Raw genomic sequence first — 20,421 nt, 5'->3', positions numbered from 1 at the left:
GTTCCTACTTACTTGTATGGATGTTCCTCTTACAAGACATGTGATATTCTGCTTCACACTTAGAATACTTTCCCTTTTCCTCAAATTAAAATCTCTGGCTTCTTTCAAGATTCTGGTCAAGTACCACCTTGGCAGGTGGCTGTTTCTGGTATTTCCAAACTACTTAACTCTCCTACTGCTACGAAATTAAGTTGCATATTCTTCATAGCTTATTCATATCTAAAAAACGAATTTGATGACTCCCACTAGAATGTAAATCTACAGAATGTTCTTTGCTTTTTCATTGCAATTTCATTGCATTTCATTGCAATACCTGGCATTTAGCTCATAATAAATTCTTTTACATGTCTCTGTCTCATTTTCCCTTTTAAAGTAAAGATAACAATAGCATCTTATTTCCCAGAGTTGTGAGGATCAAAGAAGATAATATACGTTAAGTGCTTTGCAAACCTTAGAGTGATATACAAATATAAGTCTTAAAGTGAATATTGAAAACTCTCTTTGCATGTATCTAGAAAAATAAAATACTATTAAAAATTTTTTTTGAAAAATCAAAAAAATTATCTTTGATGAAAGAAAATTTAAAAAGTGGTGAGACTTTTTTGAACTGATTCAGAGTGAAGTAAATAGAGAAATGTAAAACAGCTTTGAAAAATTTGAGAGTACTGATCAGTGTAATGATAAACCCACAATTTCAGAGGACTAAAGATTAATATGTTAACTTTTTGACTTTGACATGAAGTTATTCAAGATGCAAAATGAGACATGTTTTTAGACATGAACGATGTGGGGATTTGCTTAACTGAATATTTGTTTGCTTTTGTTTTTCAGTGAGGAAGAGAAGGATTGGAGGGTAGAAAATAAATGCATATTAGTAAAAAAAAATAAACTTAATCTAAAAATCAATTAGTGGAGTTAGAAAAATTCTTGTAGATGTTTACATAGAGTCTTTCAAAAACGTTGAGATTTTAAGAAGCTGAGAGAGGTGAGGGAAAGAATATACATGTGAGGGGCCAGCTCTGTGCAAAGGCCATGCTTGAGAAATGGCAAAGAAGTCAGTTTGGCTGTAACATGGTCTGTGTTCAGACTGTGAACAACTTCAGATGCCAAGCTAAGTAGTTGGCATTTTATCCTAGAACCATTAGGAAATCATTAGGAGCAGAGATGTGTGTGATATAGTCAGACTTGGATTTTACAGAGTTGATTTTGGCAGCCTAATGGAAGATGATTTGGAGAAAGAAGATTTGGTACAGGAGGTTTGTACTTGTTCTGGCAAGAGGTGATGAGGACCTGAACTGGTAGTCCTAAGAGAGGAGAGGAGAGAGGGTGAAATGTTGTGAAGGTATAATTTGGCACAGGATGAAAGTGAGAGTCACAGATGACTCAGTTATCTTAATGTCAATCATTACATTTTTAGTAAGTACCTATTATATTCCAGGTCTTGTGCTAGAGCCTTGGTATATAAGGATAAAAGCAAAGTGGGTGGGACTTAACATCCCTGAATATGTACACAACACATACAAAATACAGTGTAGTTTAAGGAGGGAGGCCTCTGATAGTTGGCAGGGATTGGGAAAGCCTTCATGTTCATGATCTTGAACCTAGACTTTTTTTCTTTTGCAAGGCAATTGGGGTTAAGTGAATTGTCCAAGGTCATACAACTAGTAAGTGTCAAATGTCAGGCCAGATTTGAACTCGGGTCTTCCTGACTCCAGAGCCAGTGCTTTTTTATTCAGTATGATCTCTGTAAAGGCATTGATAAACTGAAAGACAGCATGGAGTACAGCATGGAGAATTTAACCAAGAAAACCTGGTATTAAGCCTGCCTCTGACCCATATCATTTAAATGACTTTTGAATAGGTTACTCAAGCTCATCATTCTGGACAATTCTCTTAAGATCTTAACTTGTAGAGGCACTAACATGTTGGAAAAAAGGAGGTCTAATAAGGAACTCACAGGTCCAAGTTCCTATCCTATTATTTTATTATCGCTTTTTATTTACAAGATATATGCATGGGTAATTTTTCAGCATTGACGATTGCAAAACCTTTTGTTCCAATTTTTCCCCCGCCTTCCCTCCGCCCTGTCCCCCAGATGGCAGGTAGACCAATACATGTTAAATATGTTAAAGTATATGTTAAATACAACATATGTATACCTGTCCTATTATTATAATGAGCATATTGTATATCATTATTATTATTGTAAGTGCTTTTATACAATTTTTTTTAGTGAAAAAGCTTTAATTTTCCTTTAATTTCCTATAGTTGAAATTATATTTTATTTTAGATAATTCTTTCTATCCCTTGTTTTGTTAAGTTTCAGTTACATTTTATTTCTGTTAAAATTATTTGTGGTTGACTCCATCGAGTCATGGTAAGATAAGTCTTATGGTAAAAAGTCACAAGAGGACATTGTTTGTATTGAAATCTAATGAATGAGGTTAAATTCTAGATTTGTATTATTAGACAAATTAGAAGAAATAGAGGAGAGGAAAAATTCAAGTCTGGTCAGGGTCAAACAGTATCTCTGATATACTTATTAATTGTGTAACCAAGAGTAAATCACTTATTCTTTTTAAACTTCTGCTTTCTTATCTGTAAAATGAGGACAATTATTATGTTGATTTTTCTGTTCCAGAGTTTTAAGGATCAAATGAGATGATATATGTAAAGGGCTTTGCAATCTTTAAATTACAGACATTTGCTATTGCTATAACTTCATTTTTGGGGTGCCATATTTAATGCCAATGATAATAGGTACTCAAAAATACTTGTTTAAAATAAATATCCCACAATTAAATTGCATTGAGCCTAAAAGTTGTGATAGCCCTGACGTTGTTACAATGTTGTGTGATATAGCTTTAATATGGAATTTCAACTTCCTTGTGAGAGTTTTTGTCAGAATGAAGAATAAATACAGTTTTTATTGAATACTATAATACTTCATTTTCATATGCACAATAGGGATGAGTATTGTTCTTTTTTGCTTTTATTTTTTAAACAGGTCAAAAGACATCTCTGACACAAGAAACAGAACTTTTGGAATCTCTACTCCAGGAGGTGGAACATCAGGTAATTAATAAACAATATCTTAAATATTGGAAACTAGATGAATTCTTCATTTTTAGCCTCCATTTGTTGATATACAAGTACATCTCTTATTTAACAGTACAGGATGTCCTAGAAGTCTCAGTGAGTTTTAAACTAGCTTAAAATAAAAGGGTTTAGACTTTTTTTTTTTTAGTCAAATTATTTATTAAGCACCTACTAAATATCAAGCATTTTCCTAGGTGCCAAGGACACAAAAAAGGTTAAAATATAATCCCTGGTCTAGGGAAATCACAGTCCAGTTGTATGATAGTATGTGTACCACTCTATACCTGTAGTCTAAGACCTACTTCTGCATATAAGAAAAAGTACTACATTTTCTAAGCTTTTCTTTGTTTAAAAGCTTTTTTTATTATAATTAAATTATGTTTAGTTTCTTATATTTTTTCATTTATATTTTCTTAATCACTGCAATTAGCTTTTCTGAGTCCTATTTATTTATATCTATATCCATTCATGTAGATCTTAAGGGGTTTAGACTTTTGAGACATAATGTATAAATTGAGTCGGTGATGGTTGGTGAAATCAGTTAAGAAATTAATTCCATAGAAACAGTGTTTCAAGTGGGTAGTATACCAATAATGCTATAGAAAGGCTTTGAGACTTCATAATGGGTTTTGATTCTCATGTATTAATAATTTTCAGTAATATTTCCATCAGGGAAGACTCAATGGGGCCTTTGCCTAGACCTAAAATCTGTAATTAGAAAAAATAACAGAAATTAAAATTCAAGAAGCAATTGGCAGTTTTTTCTTTTCCCATTCATATTTATTCTCCTGAGAAAAAGCTAATAAAAAAAATTGAGATCTGAATAAATTCAATTTTCAGTGATAATACCTAAAATTATTTGTAAATGTTCTGTAAAAGACTAGTCTTTACTATCTCAATTTTTTTTTTAACAGATCTATGATTTTATTAGTTTAACAGATTCCTAATGAGGAGCTCTAATTATCAGTGCAGATTAATACCTGGTCTTCATTTTGCAGTGGTAGTTTCCTGGGGGCACTGAGAGGTCAAATAACTTGTCCAGAGACATATAGCCAACATGAGTCATAAGTGGGAGTTGAACTCCAGTCTTTCTGAATAAGAGGCCTGCTTTTTTATCTACTGGGCCATGTTGCCTTTCACATAGGTACCCTTTATTTCTGAGGAGCAATGTGGCGTAGTGATTGAATAGTCTGGTTCAAGTCTTAGCCATGTTAATAGGTAGGTAGTCTTGGACAAGACACTGAACTTGCTTTCTCATTTTAAAAACCTTAATTTTGATGAGACTAGTTATCTACCTACTTTACTGTGTTGCCTGCAGGATCAGTATCAGAAACTGAAAATGGAAATACTACATAAATTCTAAGTTCAATACAAATGTAAAATGATCTTTCCTCAAGGTCTCTCCTCTTAGTTGATTCTGAACTATATTGGTTTGCATGTTCTAGAAATGAAAACTAAGAAACTTTTCTTGCCAACTTTGTGTGTATACCTTGAAGGAAACTGAGATTGCATTTATGAGATCTGACTCAGATCTTTGAGTTGACTTGTTAAAAAAAAATTCTCATTGATTTTTTTTTTCCCAGCAGCAGTTTTTTGATGACAGGCTTCTCTGAACTTAGTTATGCTAGTCTTTGGATGTCATTTACAGTCTGTCATTTTGTCTATATTTTGAAAGCTTTTCAGTTTGGTGTAGTATCTTCCAGACACACTATTTTGCTGGTATAGTCTATATATTCTAGAATTTTTTTTCCTGGAGGGATAGGAGGTCAAAAGTTTGCTTAGTACTTTAAAAATCATTTAGATCTCTTGAACATTCAAACTTTTTTCCCCCTGAATCTTGGTTTTAACTTGTTGAAGAGCAAAAATTTCTTTTTTAGTCCAGAGAAATATATTTTTTCTTTTACTGTAATTTTTTTTTTTTGTCTCAGATAGCAGGTATTAAACTTTTCCAAAATATTTTTTGGAAATGTTTAGATTTCTAAAGTAGGTTATCACCAAAATATGTTTATTTGTTTAATTAGAATCCTTATCCATTCTGAAGATAGCTAATGCTTCCTTGTAACATTTTTCATAGTATATATGAACATAGTATATATGAATGTTCCTTCTGTATTTTATGTTTTCACAACATTCCTGTTCCTTTAAACAGTTTATCATTGCATGAAATCACTATGGCTTCTTTAGCCCATCTGAAAGAAATATGAAATATATATATAAATTCCAATCTTGTGTTCTTGGTGCTCTTAGTGTCCTTTAACCTCCTAACTTCTACTATTTCTTCTTTATCTCAATAATATTCTTGATCTATTTCACATCTCCTGGGACATGGTGATGTTAAAAAAAAAAATTGGACTGAGGTGAGACCTTGTTTTTGATATTAGCTCCATAATCTCAGTTTTATTTGCAAAATGAGAATATTAGGTTTATGTTGTCTCTTTATTTAAACCACTTACTTTACTTAATTCTTTACTCCTTTTTTTCTATAGCAACATATAATATACTTTGTTAGATTTGTGGTCTTTTCTATGTAGATACTCCTGATACTTATTCATGCCTTTCTCCTATGCAATCTTAGCCATACTTTTTGTTTAACATTCTGGGGACCCTTTCTCTAAATTTCTTGCTAACATTTGGATGCCAGTGGGACGAGGGGATAATCCAAAATTATTCCTTATTTTTGATATAAGATATTATAAGAGTATTTATAAAACTATATCTCATTATATATGAGTCTAAGCTTTAACACTAGCTCATACAGAAAATAAAATAAATTGGGTCATCTGGATACAGTGGCAAGATATAGATCCAAATGACTAGAGATGGTCTTGGATGAAGTGGGAGACTTAGACCTTTTAAAGATAGTCATTTTGATTGAGGCATCTGCTCTTTCAGTGATTAATGCTGAGTAAGAAAGAATGTGGCAAAGAATGGTCATTTTTACCTGGTCAAAAAAACAATCAATATGGGAAGGGAAGACCCTCATTGTTTCTGGCCAAAACAGAAATAATATTTATATTCGCTTTGAGATAATCTAGGTCGTAACAAAGACTTAAGTGAGGCTTGATCTTTTGTTGGTGGTGTGGGAACAGATCATCAAAAAAAATCCAAGTTTTTTTATGTACTTACTTAACTATCCCTGTGGGTTTTTTTTTTTTATTTAAATTGCACATTATTGTCTAGATAATAATCTGTTTTTTCTTCACTTATTTCCTATGTAGATAGTTAGGGTAACTATACTTAAGTGATTATAGATCTTATAAAGGAGGTCAGCAGTGTTCCAGTGCTTGATATATTTGGAATAATGCTATCTCTGGGCAGGTTGAACACCTCCTCATCAGTAAGGAATGCTCTTTACTTGGACTCTCTGTTGGTCAATTTTTAAGCCAGCTGTAGATATTTTGGTGACCATATTTTTGAGATTAATAATCAGATAGTCATTAAACAAAGTGATCTCTTGTTACATATTTCAAGGAAGTAAGATTTAGGCAAATATATTTTAGACATTTTTTTTTGAAGAGTATAATAACATTTTTATTCTAATCTATTCTTTTATTTATTTTTTGATAGTTAACAGAAACCCTAGAAAGAAAGATTTTTTTTTTTACATCTTTTAGGAATCATATAGCTGTAAATATGTAGTTTTATAGAACCATGTTTGCAAAAACCTAGTAGTCCCTTCTTATACTTTTATCAAAGAATAATAAGGAATATTAAAAGACATAGAGAAATGTGTTTGGTATGATGAATGCATCTTTTAATGGAGGATTTACGGGAGGACGTGGTCATCATAGGATGAGAAGCTTAGCTGCATCAAAGTCTTTGGTTGGAGGGAGTACCTATATTGATAGATATCATATATCTGTTGAAGTATTAACATAAAATATAAGACTGGCCTGAGGGTAGTGCCAAGATGATGGAATAGAGTAAATGTTATAGCTGAACTCTTTTCAGTATTGCTTTCCAAATACCTTTAAAATAACACTTCATTTGGAATTCTAGAATGGCATAGCTAACAAAGGGTTGGGTGAGACATTTTTCTAGCTTGAAACAATTTAGGAGGTAGGAAGAAGAAGTCTGTGATCATGGAATGGGAGCTAGACCAGCGTACACATGGTGGCAGCTTTGGCTTCCAGAGGTAAGGGGGTCAAACAGCTGGTCAGAAGGAAGTCTCTACTAGCACTGAGATAGGATTCTATTGATTTACCCATATTCAAATGTGGAATTTAGTCTTGGCTCATAGTTCCAGAGTGAGGAGTACTAATATACTGGAACTTATAGCTGCAGTGGAGCAGGGACCCTCCTCAGAGTTCCATGGAAGAAAAGAATGCTTATCGTCACTCATAGTCCAGGACAGTAGTGAACACATTTTTCCTTGCATCATACCACCTTGAAAGAAGTGAAAACAGTTTCAAATACCCCTAAAGCTTGGGATAGTATATTCTTCACCCTGGAAATAGCCCTTCCCTGGAAATAGCCCTTCTTTAACAGAATTTTTAAAAAGCCAAAAAATGAGCAAATAACCCTAAAAAGATTCTGGCCATAGAAAGCTATGATGGAAAGGAAGATCAAAACACTTAGAAGAAGATAACAAAGCCAAAACTTATATATCCAAAACCTCCAAGAAAAATAAGTATTGCTCTCAGGCCATGGAAAATCTCAAGGGATTTTGATAATCAAGTAAGAGAGCTAAAGTTGAAAAGCAAGTTTCTCTGGTGAAGGCCTCATTTCTCAAATGTGTAGGGAACTGGTTTAAATTTATTAAAAATAAACAAAAAAAGCCATTCCCTAATTGGTAATCACCAAAAGATATGGACTGTGTCCAGAGAGTTATAAAATCATGTATATCCTTTGATCTAACAAATACCTAGGCATGAATTCCAAAAGAGATTAAAAAAAAAAAAAGGAAAGGGACTTATATGTACAAAAATTTTTAGCAGCTCATTTCTCAGGACAAATAATTGGAATTTGAGGGGATGCCCATCAATTGAGCTGAATAAACTGGTATGTGATTATAATGGGATATTATTATTCTATAGAAATGATAAGGAGGTCTCAAAAAAAACCTGAAAGGTCCTTCATAAATGCAAGCAAAGTGAAATGTATTGTGTAGAGAAGAGCACAATAACGTTGTTGTAGAATGATCAGCTGTGAATGACTTTGCTCTTCTCAGTAATACAATGATCTAGAGTACTCTGAAGGGCTTATGATGAAAAATGCTCTCCATATCCAGAGATATAACTGATTTTTCTGAATACAGATTGAGGTGTTCTCTCTTTTTTTTTTTAACTTTATTTTTCTTGAGGGTTTTTTTTTGGGGGGGGGAGGGAGGAGAGAATGTATTTTTTTTTCCCCACAACATGACTTTTATGGAAATGTGTTATGGGCCAGAACTCTAAAACAAGGATTCTTACAAGATGTTGTCAGTGGAATTGATGAGACAGTGGTTATCTAGTTTAGCATGGTGCTTAATAGGTCTCTAAGTTCAGCATGATTGATTTAATCTTACAACAAATAATGGTTTCCTTGTGATATAATGATTGGTTTATACTCAGTGTAGAGCATGTAAGCTAGGTGCCTCAGCCAGATTCATTCAGAGCTAGAGAAGACAAGCAGACTGGAGGCTGGACTCAGATTCATTCATCCCATCTCACGCCTTGGTGGCAGGACTGTCCTCCTTAGCCTCTCCACTGAAACCAAGACTCCACAAGGTCTCTAAGAAAGCTAACTGAAGCTCCTGGCAAGGAGACAAGACTTTGAAGGAGATAATAAAGGATTTGCACTTTAACACCTGGCTGTTCTTGTGGTGATTGCTGAACTGAAAAGAAGGCTGCCCCCAAGACCTCCAGAAAACCAAACCAAGAACATCACAGAAATGTTTTACATAACTTTCTTAATGGGGGGGTGGGTATGAAGAAGAAAGGAGAAAATCTGGAACTCAAAAGTTTTAAAAACAAATGAAAATTGCTTTATATGTAGCTGGGAAAAATAAAAACATTTTTTTAAAAGATGCCCCCCCCCAATAAAAAACCAAAACATTTATAAAATATTTATTTGCAATTTTAAAAGTTATTCCATTAGTTGATTTGTTTATTAATTTTTTGAAATAAGCATAGAGAAATATAAATAGCAAATAGTCTTGGAGAGTTTCTGAGACTTATAAATTATCTTGTGATTTCACTGAATCAATAAGATTCGACCTTAAAATTATCATTTGGGGAGGAGGTCAATATTAAATATAGAACTAAAATAGCACACTCAGAATTTAAAAACAAATTTAATAGACATCTTATGTTTTTATATCACATGTATTGTGGCTGTCCTTTAATCTTGCCCAGAGATTCTTTTCAACAGAAAATAAAGAAAAAAATTGTGAAATAAATACACATATACATACACACACACACACACACACACACACAATAAAAGGCTAGCAATAAGCAGAAATGTATCTAAAACTTTAAAGGCACAATGGCTTGTAAATCTTGACTTTGAACATAAATTGGATGCGCTGCAATTCTCAGTACCTGCTAATGGGGATGAATTGGAATTATTAGATATGAGAACTCAATCATGCCATAATTATTATATATATATATATATATATATGTGTATGACACCTGTGATCTTTAATCATACAAAATATAACTAGAATATGAAAGAAATGTTACTTGTTATATTGGTTAAAAAATGTCATATTGTATATAGAAAATAGTCAAATTGCTGTTGATGAAAATGGAGTAATTGAAGAGATATTGAAAATTTTGAACATAAATCCATTTGTAATATTGGAAGTATGAGAGTACACTTTGGCTTATTTTTCTTAATCCTGATGCTAATGTGTGCATGTGGGTACTCCCTATTTAAAATTGGCTCTAAGAGTTTCTTGACATTAATCACAGACCTTCAATACTGTGAGTTAATAAAAAAAAGGGGGAGATGTAGAGGGCTAACAAAATGGACATCTAAAAAGTAGGCAGGAATTAACATACTCTGTGCAGTCTTTTCTTTACTGTATGATCCTTTGTAAGTAAATAGCCATGAGTATAAGTACAGTAAAATACATGATTCAAGTTGTTTAGAATATTAGGTTAATGAACTTCCTGTTCTTCACTAGATTCCTTTCAGCTATTTATCTAATCTGACTAGATTTGAAGTTACATTGCTTCTTTACTCTCTTATTAACAAAAAAGACTAATAATGTCTCCCAAATAAATGATGAACAGATTGATTGCCATAGTTGTGGCATCTGAACAGACTCAGACTAGCATTCTATTTGGGTGCTAAACAACACAAATAAATGAAAAGCATCTATTAAGCTCTTTTGTATGTCATCACTTTTGCAGTCAGTAATTGCATCTTTTAAAAAGTATGAAATCAGGACTAAGTTAAATGCCTGAAATCGGTATGACCACATAATCAATTCAATGTGTATGTAGAAAACACATTTTTAATTTGACATATTAATTTTGTTTTATTATTTGCCTCATCCTAATGTTTTTAAGATTTCTAATCAGTCAGGCAATTTGTTTAAATGATGTTTTGGTGTGTTTGATGTGTGACTAGCCTGGATATAGATAGATTTACATTTTTCTTATTCTTAGAACTTAAGTTTACTTTTAGAGCATTTAACTTCTGATTTCCTTAACTATAAAATAGAAATGATTCCTGCTTTGTTATTTAGTTACAGGTTGATTAAATAATGCATTGTGTTTACTGTTTCCAATTTTTAAAAAAATTATCTTTCTTACAGCTGCGTTCATGTAGTAAGAGTGAATTAATCTCTAAAAGTTCAGAGATCCTCATGATGTTTCAGCAGGTTCATAGAAAGCCCATGGCATCCTTTGTTACAACTCCAGTTCCACCAGATTTTACAAGGTATGGCATAGATTCTGAATCTCCTTTACTTTGTAAGTTTAATTTTAAATGTTCCTAATTTAAAAACTCCAAAATGATTTTCTTATCAATCTTAACTTTAATATTTCATTGTGAATTTCATTATCAAGGTAGTATTCTAGGTGTGGATGCTCAGGTTTTCATTCTAAAAACAACAGTTTGAAAATCTTTATTGGGATTTACCCTATAGGCTAAATTGAACTAACCATTTTTGGAGCTCCAATATTCTGAAGTTGTTTTATTTGATCATTCTTTATCATACTTCATTCATCTTTCGTGTCTCTATTTGCTATATTTGTGATGTGTTCTTTCTTAGCAAAGCAATTCATATGAACCACAGAAGAAACACATAACTAGAAACTATCTCTGTTAACGTAACATCTTTCAACAATTGTGGCATCTTTTGCAACGTTTTGGCCAGCTTTCTCTTACATAGATTGCTAAATAACATTTGTATTTAGGCATTTCTACAATTGATATCATAATGCCCTCCTATATGAATTTTCCTGTTTGTTAGATATGGAGATAATTCAAGAAACAGTATTATGATTTCTATAAACTGAGTATAATAAGCCCTTGTTCATTATGGATGTATTTTTAAAAAAATAATAATAATTTTTATGTTTTTCAGAATACATGTAAAGGTAGTTTTCACCATCCACCCTTATAAAACCTTTTGTTCCAAATTTTTCTCCCTCCCTCCCTACACAGCAAGTAATCCAATATCGGTTAAACATGTACAGTTCTAGATATATTTCCACATATATCATGCTTTACAAGAAAAATTAGATCAAAAGGGGAGAAAAATGAAAAAGAAAAAAAAACCAACAATAGCAACAAGATGATGGATGTTGTGATCCACATTCAGTCTCCATAGTTCTCTCTCTGGATGTGAATGTCATTTTCCACCACAAATCTTTTGGAACTGCCTAGAATCACCTCATTGTTGAAAAGAGCCAAGTCCATTATGGATGTATTTCTGAGAGCCATGACAAACATTGAAATTTTAGTAGTACAGCAATTCTCAATAGTGCGCCAAATGCATCAAGAACTCTTAATCTGAGTTGTCAAAGAAGGAGCTGCTTTCAGATATTCAATTAGTTTCACCTAGGCACCTTACTAGAGCTGGATAATGGCAGCAGTTAAGCAAATTTGATTTCCTAAAGAACTTCACCAATATTTTAAAGGTCAAATTAGGTGATATCTTCTATGTCCTCATTCTTTTCAGACAAGAAATCCATAATTAAATTTTTACATATGTGTGTATATACATTTTTTTTCAGTCAGCAAAAATCTAACTTCTTTTTCTTCTACCACTCCATTCTCCCATTTGAGAAAGAATGGGGAAAAAATTCCCGTTACAAATATATATTAATCAAGTAAAACGTTTCTATATTAGCCATATTGAAAAAAATACATATCTTTTTCTGCCATCTTGAGTCCCTCAAATATCCCTTAGGAATCTTGGGGATCTTATTTCATCATTAGTTCTTTGGAATGGTAGTTGATTATTAATTTGATCAGAGTTCCTAATTTGTTGTTTAATTATCTTTGCAATATCATTACCATATAAATTATTCTCCTGGTTATATTCATTTTACCCTGCATCAATTCATGCAAAATCTATCAAGTTTCCCTTCCTCATTTTGTATATTAGAATAGTATTCTATTGCATTTATATATATCTTAACTTGTTCAAATAGTCCCCAAATTTTGGACATTCTCTTAAGATTTTTTTTGCCACACCAAAATAAACTCTAAATATTTTTGTACATTTTAAAAATTGTTTTAATCCTTTAATCTACCTTCCCTTAATCTAATTTCTCTTAATTACCCAAATTATGTGTGATGTTCACTGCAGTTTCTTGATACTTGAATTCTTTCTTTCTAACTGATTCTTCTCTTCTTTCCCTAGTAATTCCATTTCTTTACACAACTCTTTTTTTGTCCAGTTCAGAGAAGAGTGAAGTTCAAGTGAGATTTTCCTTAATATCCTTTTCCCACCTCTTCCTTCTGTGATTGTCTTTGCCTCTCTTTCCATTATTCTCTTAAGATCATCAAGATATAATAAACACTTCCCTATTTTGTTTAATTGGATTTTCTCTATGTCTCCTAGTGATAATAGGGTTTAGAGCATCATCATAATAATAATAATAATAATAATTCATGTTTGTATAGAGGCACTCTGCTAACCGTTTTATAATAGTTATCTCATTTGCTCCTCACAACAACTCTGGGAGATTGTTACAATTATTATCACATTTTATAGATACAGAAACTGAGGCAAACAAAGTAAATTGCCCCAAGATCACATAGTCAGTGTCTGAGACTGGATTTTAACTTAGACCTTCCTGTTTCTAAGTCCAGTACTCTATATACTGTTTCATCTAACTGATCCCTTCATGTGTGTACATGTGTCATCTCAATATATTTGAACATAAATTCAAGCCTTAGCCTTTATCATTGTTTTTTCACGTTTACCTTTTTAAATTTTTCTTCACTCCTGTTTTTGAAGTTCACAGTTTCTACACTACTCAGGTCTTTTCATCAGGAATGCTTAGAAATACACTATTTCATTAAAGGACCATTGGTCCATTTTTTCCATTATAGAATTATACTTTGTTTTTCTGGGTAAATTAATATTATCTGGGGAAGTCGTCTCCTTTTCCAAAATATACACACAGACACATATATGTATATATATGTATGTCTGTGTGTGTATGTATATGTTTTTGCTTTTTGGAATATTAATATTCCAAGCTCTCTGCTCTTTCACAGTTGGTGATGCCAAAATTGTGTGTGATGCTGACTGTCTTCTTGACACTTGAATTCTTTCTTTCTAGCTGATTGCAGGATTTTTAATTTGTCTTTCAAGTTTTAGATTTTGGCTATAATTATTCTGTTAGATCTTCCTTCCTCCCTTCTTCTCTTCCTCTCTCCTTCCCTCCTTCTCTCCCTCCCTCCCCCCCCTCGCTCCCTCTCTCCCTTTCCCTCCCCCTCCTTTAGAGATGTGGGCATATTCCTTTTGAGATATATTTTTAGGTCGTTTTTTTGGTCGTGACTTTAAGGTAGTTGATTGATTGTTAATTTTTTTTCTCCTTAATCTGTTTTCCAGGGCAGTTGTTTTTGCTTTGACAGAAATATATTTTCTTCAATTTTTTTTCCTGGTTTTTTTTTTTTTTTTTTTCCCCTCAGCTTTTTATTTTGCTTTAATGTTTCTTCTTGTTTCACGGATTCTTCTGCTTCTATTTCATCAATTCTAATTTTCAAGAAGTTTGTTGCATGGACAAGTTTTTGTAGGCTTTGTTCCAAACTTAATTCCATTTCTTTCTTTTTTTTTTTCCCTGAGGCAATTGGGGTTAAGTGACTTGCCCAGGGTCCCACAGCTAGGAAATGTTAAGTGTTTGAGACCAGATTTGAACTTAGGCCCTCCTGATTTCAGGGCTGGTACTTTATCCACTGCACCAGTTAGCTGCTCTCTAATTCCAGTTCTTAATTTGTTAAATCTAATTCTTTCTTTGAAAGCTGTCATTTCTTTTCTCATTTTTTTCTCATTTCATTTATAAAAACATTTTTAAACTCTAAAAAAAAATCAAACTGTTTTATGAACTGTTTAGGGGATTTTATTTAAAATTTGTTCCCAAGCTATATTTTTCTTTGAGATTTTGCTTGTAGATATTTGAGTTATTCTTTTTCCAAATTTGTTTCTTGGTCATTCTTGAAAGCAAGCAGGAGCTTTGTTACTACACCTCAACAAGTGGGCAAAAATGAAAGCAGCACACACATACATATATGTATATGGCAGTCAAAAAAGCAGATGTTCAGCCATGTGGGACCGGTGTCACTCATGTGAGGAAATGTGTACAAAGGACAGACAATCGGCATCACATGTGGGATCTTAATTGAACTCAGTTATGGTGGGGAAGTTCTCTATCAGGACCAATCTGAAATAGAGGATTTTCCTAATTGGGTATGAAGGTTTAAATTGGCAATCTGGGACTCCAGGAGAATGTCAGTACACATTCTGGGAGCATTGTCCACCCAAGAATAGATATTGTTCATAGGATCAGAGTGAGTTAGGACAGTGAGCTATAAATTAAGTTGTTTATCATTAGATTATATGTTTATTAGGACTATCTCACCTGAAATATCTCTATATTGGAATCCTATTGCTGATAATGACAATATCAATTAAGATGTATAGGTATATATATACATATATATGTGTATGTGTATCAAAGTTTTTACATAAACTATTTCTGTCATACCTAACTTTTCCAAAATTCTTTTTACCTCCTTAACTTCTTTCTTGTTTATTTTGTGGTTGGATTTATCTAATTCTGATAGAGGGAGGTTGAGATCCTCCACTAGTGTCGTTTTGTTGTCTATTTCTTCTTGCAACTCTCTTAATTTCTCCTCTAGGAATTTGGATGCTATATGCTTGGTTCTTATAGTATTTATATTATTTCATTATCTGTGATATCCTTTAACAAGATATATATTTCCTTCCTTATCTCTTTTAATGAGATCTAGTTTTGCTTTTGCTTGATCTGCGATCAGGATTGCTACCTCTATTTTTTTTACTTCAGCTAAAGCATAATAAATTCTGCTCTAATCTTTTACTTTTACTCTGTGTATCTCTGCTTTAAATGTGTTTCTTGTAAACAGCATATTGTAATCCTCTGCTATCTGCTTCCATTTTATGGGAGAGTTCATTCCATTCACATTCACAGTTAAAATTACTAACTTTGTATTTCCCACCATCCTATTTTTCCCAAGTTATACTTTTCTCTCATGTAGGGATGCAAATGTTTTAACTTTTAAAAAATAATTTTTTTTTCTTTCCTTTTTACCTTCTTTTGAATTTGAATTTGAAGATCAAATTTTCTGTTCAGCTCTGGTCTTTTCATCAAAAATGATTGAAACCTCCCTTTTTCATTGAATGTCTGTCTTTTCCCCTGAAAGATTCTTGTCTATAATCCAAACTCCTTTGCCCTCCAGAATATCATATTCCAGGCCTTTCGATCCTTTAAAGTGGAAGGTCCTGGGTAATCCTAATTGTGCCTCATTGATATTTGAATTGTTTCTGGCTACTTGGAGTATTTTCTCCTTGAGTTGATAATTTTGGAATTTAGTTACAATATTCCTTGATATTTTCATTTTGGGGGTCTCTTTAAAGAATTGGTAGATTCTTTCAAAGACTATTTTATCCTTTCATTCTATTTCTATTCTATTTTTGAAGGAGTTGTTTTCATTTTCTTTTTCACCAAATCTGCTTTTTAAATAGTTTTCTTCAGAATTTTTTTTTCTATTTCACTAAATGTATTTTAAGTTGTTTTCTTCAGTTTGTTGTTTTCAAACTCCTGCAAGACTTTCTCATTTTCTTTTCCCATTTTTCTTCTAACTCGATATCTCCTTTTGAGGCTTCATTTAGAAGCATTGTCTTTAATGTCCTCAGGTTTGGATTCTGTTCTCCATAATAGCCATCTATGGTGAATGCTCTTTTTACTCTTTTGTTCATTTTTAAAGGTTAAGATCTGTTCCTAGAGCACAGGGGAGATTGCCCCAAATTTCCTCTACAAATTGACAGGGGCTTCACACCAGAAAGGCAGGAGAGAGGGCCAGTTTAAGAAGCTCTTTGAAAAAGAGAATATTTTATATTTGATCCCAGAGGAGATAAGAAGTCAGCATAACTTTTTGCCTGCTTATTGCATTAGAACTGCACTTGAGGAAGACTATGTTGACACCTGAATGTAAGATTAACTGAAGTGGGGAGGGACTTGAAGCCAGGAAACTATCCAACAGCCTTTTGTAGTAATCCAGGCATTAGGTGATGAGGGCCTACACCAGAGTTGCTGGAGAAGAGATAAAGACATTTATGAGAGATGTGAAGATAAAATTGATAGTCATTGGTACCACTAGCATATCCAAATATGCTAGAGGATGGAGGGGAGTGAGAATTAATGATGGTTACCCTTGAAAGAAGGAAAAGAATTGTATATGTAAAAATATTTGTAGCAATTCTTTCTGTTGTATGAAAGACTTTGAAAGTAAAGGGATACTCATCAGTTGAGGAATGGCTGAATAAATTGTGGTATATGAATACGATGGTTGGTATTGTGCTTTAAGACATCTTGAAGGAAGGATATAGTTTCAGAAAAACCTTTGAAAACTTGTATGAATTAATACAAAGTAAAATAATCAGAACCAATATAACAATTAATAAGGTAATAATAGTGTCCTAAGGACAATCAACTTTGAAAGGCTTATGAACACTGATCAACACGGTGACCTATTCTACTTCCAAAGAACTCGAGTGAAACATGCTATCCACTTCTAGACAGAGAAGTGAGGAACTCGGTGCAGATTGAAGCATATATTCTTTTCCTTGTTTTCTTTTTTTTAATTTATCTTTTTTTTTCAATATAGTTTAAATGTGAGAATTTGTTTAGCATGACTACGTATTTGTAGGATTTGTTTTCTTTACCTTTTTAATGAGTAAAGAAGAAAGGGAAAGGGAGAGACTTTGGAACCTAAAATAAAACTGAAAAGAGTTTAAAACTTTAAAAAAGGGCAATAGAAATGTTACAAAGGTAGAGAAGGGGAGGTTCAGTCTAGTTTTGAACTTCTTTGAATTTAAGGTATTTTTGATACCTCCATTTTAATGTGTTTTAAGGATATCTATTTCTAGATAGGCAGTTGGAGATGTCAGTCTGTAGATGAGAAAAGAAATTAGGACTAGATGAGTAGATCTGAGAACCATCAGCATAGAGAAGATAATTGAATTCATGAAACCCAGTGGGATTACCAAGTGAAATAGAAGGAAAAAAAGCCTTACTCTGTGCTGTATGATGTAAGTTACTTGTGAATAAGGAAATGTTTTATTCTTAGTTTTTTTTATATGCCTATTATATAGCTATTCTAGCTTAGGTAGTATATGTCAACAGCTTCTCCTTTTTTCATTTTAAAGTCTTTTAAATTAGATGTTTTAAATCTTTACTAAAGATAAGCTGGAGCTTATTCTATTTTTAAGTCATAGTCTAGAAATCCAAATCCTTTCCTTCTGCCTCATTTTCTAACTGGTTGGTTTTCCAAATCTCCTTTTTTCTTTGAACCTTTTACCTTTCATTAGCAGTAATGATGAAAATACTCAGTGCTCCCAAAGACTCTCATTGCTTGCCCAAAATTTATCATGATCTTTACCACTGCTTTCTTGGTTCTTTTTAGTATACTCATTTGTGTCCATGTGAATTAACAGAAATGGGGGTAGTAGTCATTCAGTTTTGTGTAGTAGTCATTCAGTTTTGTAAGTCTGGGATATGTACCTTAGCTGTCCTCTATTATTAAACTGATAGTTATTTCAGTGTCCTTAGGCCCAAGTAGGTTAAGTGATTTGTCCAAAGTTATATAGGGAATGCCAGAAAGAGGTATAATTTTAATCCCTATAATCAAGCTCTAAATCCATTGCTCTTTTTTCACTGTACATACATGCTCTTACTCTTCTTGGAGACTGGTCCATTGGAGGTGCCAATGATAGAAATAGAAAATTTGGGAAAGAGGAACTATTTTGTTGTGATTTTGGATACGAGTTTCTTAAAATTATGGTCAAGTAGATATATTGTTGAAAATAAAATTTTTATAACCTGTTCCGCAGATGTAGATGTAGGAGTTTGCATGGAATTGAAATTGAAGCTATGAAAGTCAATAAATTGTTCTAAGGATAACAGAGGATTTAGGACAACTTTGAGAAAATTTAGAAGTGGAAGGAAAAAGCTCAAAGAATGCAAAGCATTCAGAAAAAGAAGTAAAGAAGTGATATAGGATCACAAAGATGATCCTAAGTGGTTTCAAGAGCTGGAGAAGGAAGAATCAAGATTACTTGAGAAGAGGAGGTAGGATATAAGCAGGCACAGAGAAGGGGGAAGTTGGGCATTCTAGACTTAGGAAATGGGGTGAGAATAAAGTTGTGAAGGTGGGAAAGTGTAGGCTTATATGAAAAATAATTAAGTTGGAAAAGAGGTGGACTATCTGTGAGAAGAAAAGTGAGAAAAAATTGGAACCAAAATTTGGGAAACCTTAAATAACAGTTTAGATTTTTTATTTGGTCGGTGCCAGAGGCCTTTGAAAATTATAATGATGTAATAATAAGACCGTTGCGTTCATATCCAGGATAGATTGAAAAGAGGAAGTGATAAATGTGGGAAACTCAAGCTTAAGCAATACAGTAGAATGAAATGCCTGAAGAACATTTTCAGTCAAATATGTAACTCTGAAGGATAAAAACTTTTGCACAAAATGTTCTAATTATAAATGTAGCACTAGTACTGCAAATTAGGCACTTTGGATAGTAGTTATAATCAATAATTAGATGACAAAATTCTTGTGTTCATTGTGAAAAAACTAAGAACAAAACAAACCTCTTTATTCCTGTACTGGCTTTTTCAGTCATGTATAATATGTTAATTTTTTAAAGTAAAATTTTCTTTTTTCAATTCATAAATGTAACTGGCCCCACCACATCTCCACCGCATTGAAAAAGAAAGAAAAACAGTCAGGAAAAGCAAATTCCCACATAGTTCATGTCAAAAAAAAATTTTTTTTTTTCAATCTGTATACTTAGTTCATCACCTCAGTGTCAGAAGATGAATGGCAGGTTTCATCATGAATTATCTCGAATTATGGTTGGTCCATGCATCAATTGGATACTTAAGTCTTTCATTGTTAATTGTCTTGTTATTGTACAAATTCTACTTCTTATGCATGTTTCACTCTGCATCAGGTCATATAAGTATTCCCAAGTTTCTCTGAAAACATCCTCTTAGTTTCTAGTTCTTTGCTGCCAAAAAAAAAGCTGCTGCAAATATTTTTGTACTATGGGTCTTTTTTCCTGTTTATTTTCTTTTTTTGTCATATGCACCTAGTATTCAGTAAATATTTTTTAAGTGCCTTCTATGTATCAAGCATTGTGCTAACCTTTGGGGATACAAAAAGTTATACTCTGCCTTCAAGAAGTTCAGAAAGTAAGGGAGGAGACAACAAACAAATGTGCATAAACTAGCTATGTACAGAATAAATAGGAAATAATTAAGAGAGGGAAAGCACTAGAATTTAGATAGACTTCCTAGACAAAATAAGATTTTAATTTGGATTTAAGGGAAGCCAGGGAAGTCAGTAGACAGAAATGAAGTGGAGAAGACAACCAGATAAAGTGCCTTGACTTGAAAGAGTAGTTTCAGTCTTGTTCATGGGACAGAAAGGTAGAAGGGTAGTGTTAAGTGGATTGAAGAGTTTGTGGTTTGGAGAAAGGTCATAAGATTGGAAAGGTAGAAAGGGGTGAAGTTATGAAGGGTTTTGGATATCAAAATGAGTAATTTGTATTTGATCCTGGGCCCATTAATTTATTTTGATCAGGGCTGATGACATAGACCT

At 32.8% G+C, this 20,421-nt stretch overlaps 1 protein-coding gene across 1 annotated transcript in view; it reads left to right on the top strand.

Moving 5' to 3' along the window:
* Positions 1-20,421, top strand: part of TRIM37 (tripartite motif containing 37) — a 110,718-nt gene that overhangs the window by 28,962 nt on the left and 61,335 nt on the right. Inside the window, 2 exon segments of the mRNA XM_031966497.1 lie at positions 3,008-3,075; positions 10,850-10,974. Of these exon segments, the coding sequence (XP_031822357.1) occupies positions 3,008-3,075; positions 10,850-10,974 (193 nt within the window).

Source organism: Sarcophilus harrisii, chromosome 4 (assembly GCF_902635505.1).
Source record: "Sarcophilus harrisii chromosome 4, mSarHar1.11, whole genome shotgun sequence".
Taxonomy (NCBI): domain Eukaryota; kingdom Metazoa; phylum Chordata; class Mammalia; order Dasyuromorphia; family Dasyuridae; genus Sarcophilus; species Sarcophilus harrisii.
Note: the sequence above shows the minus strand (reverse complement) of the source record. Positions and strands in the feature narration are given on the sequence as shown.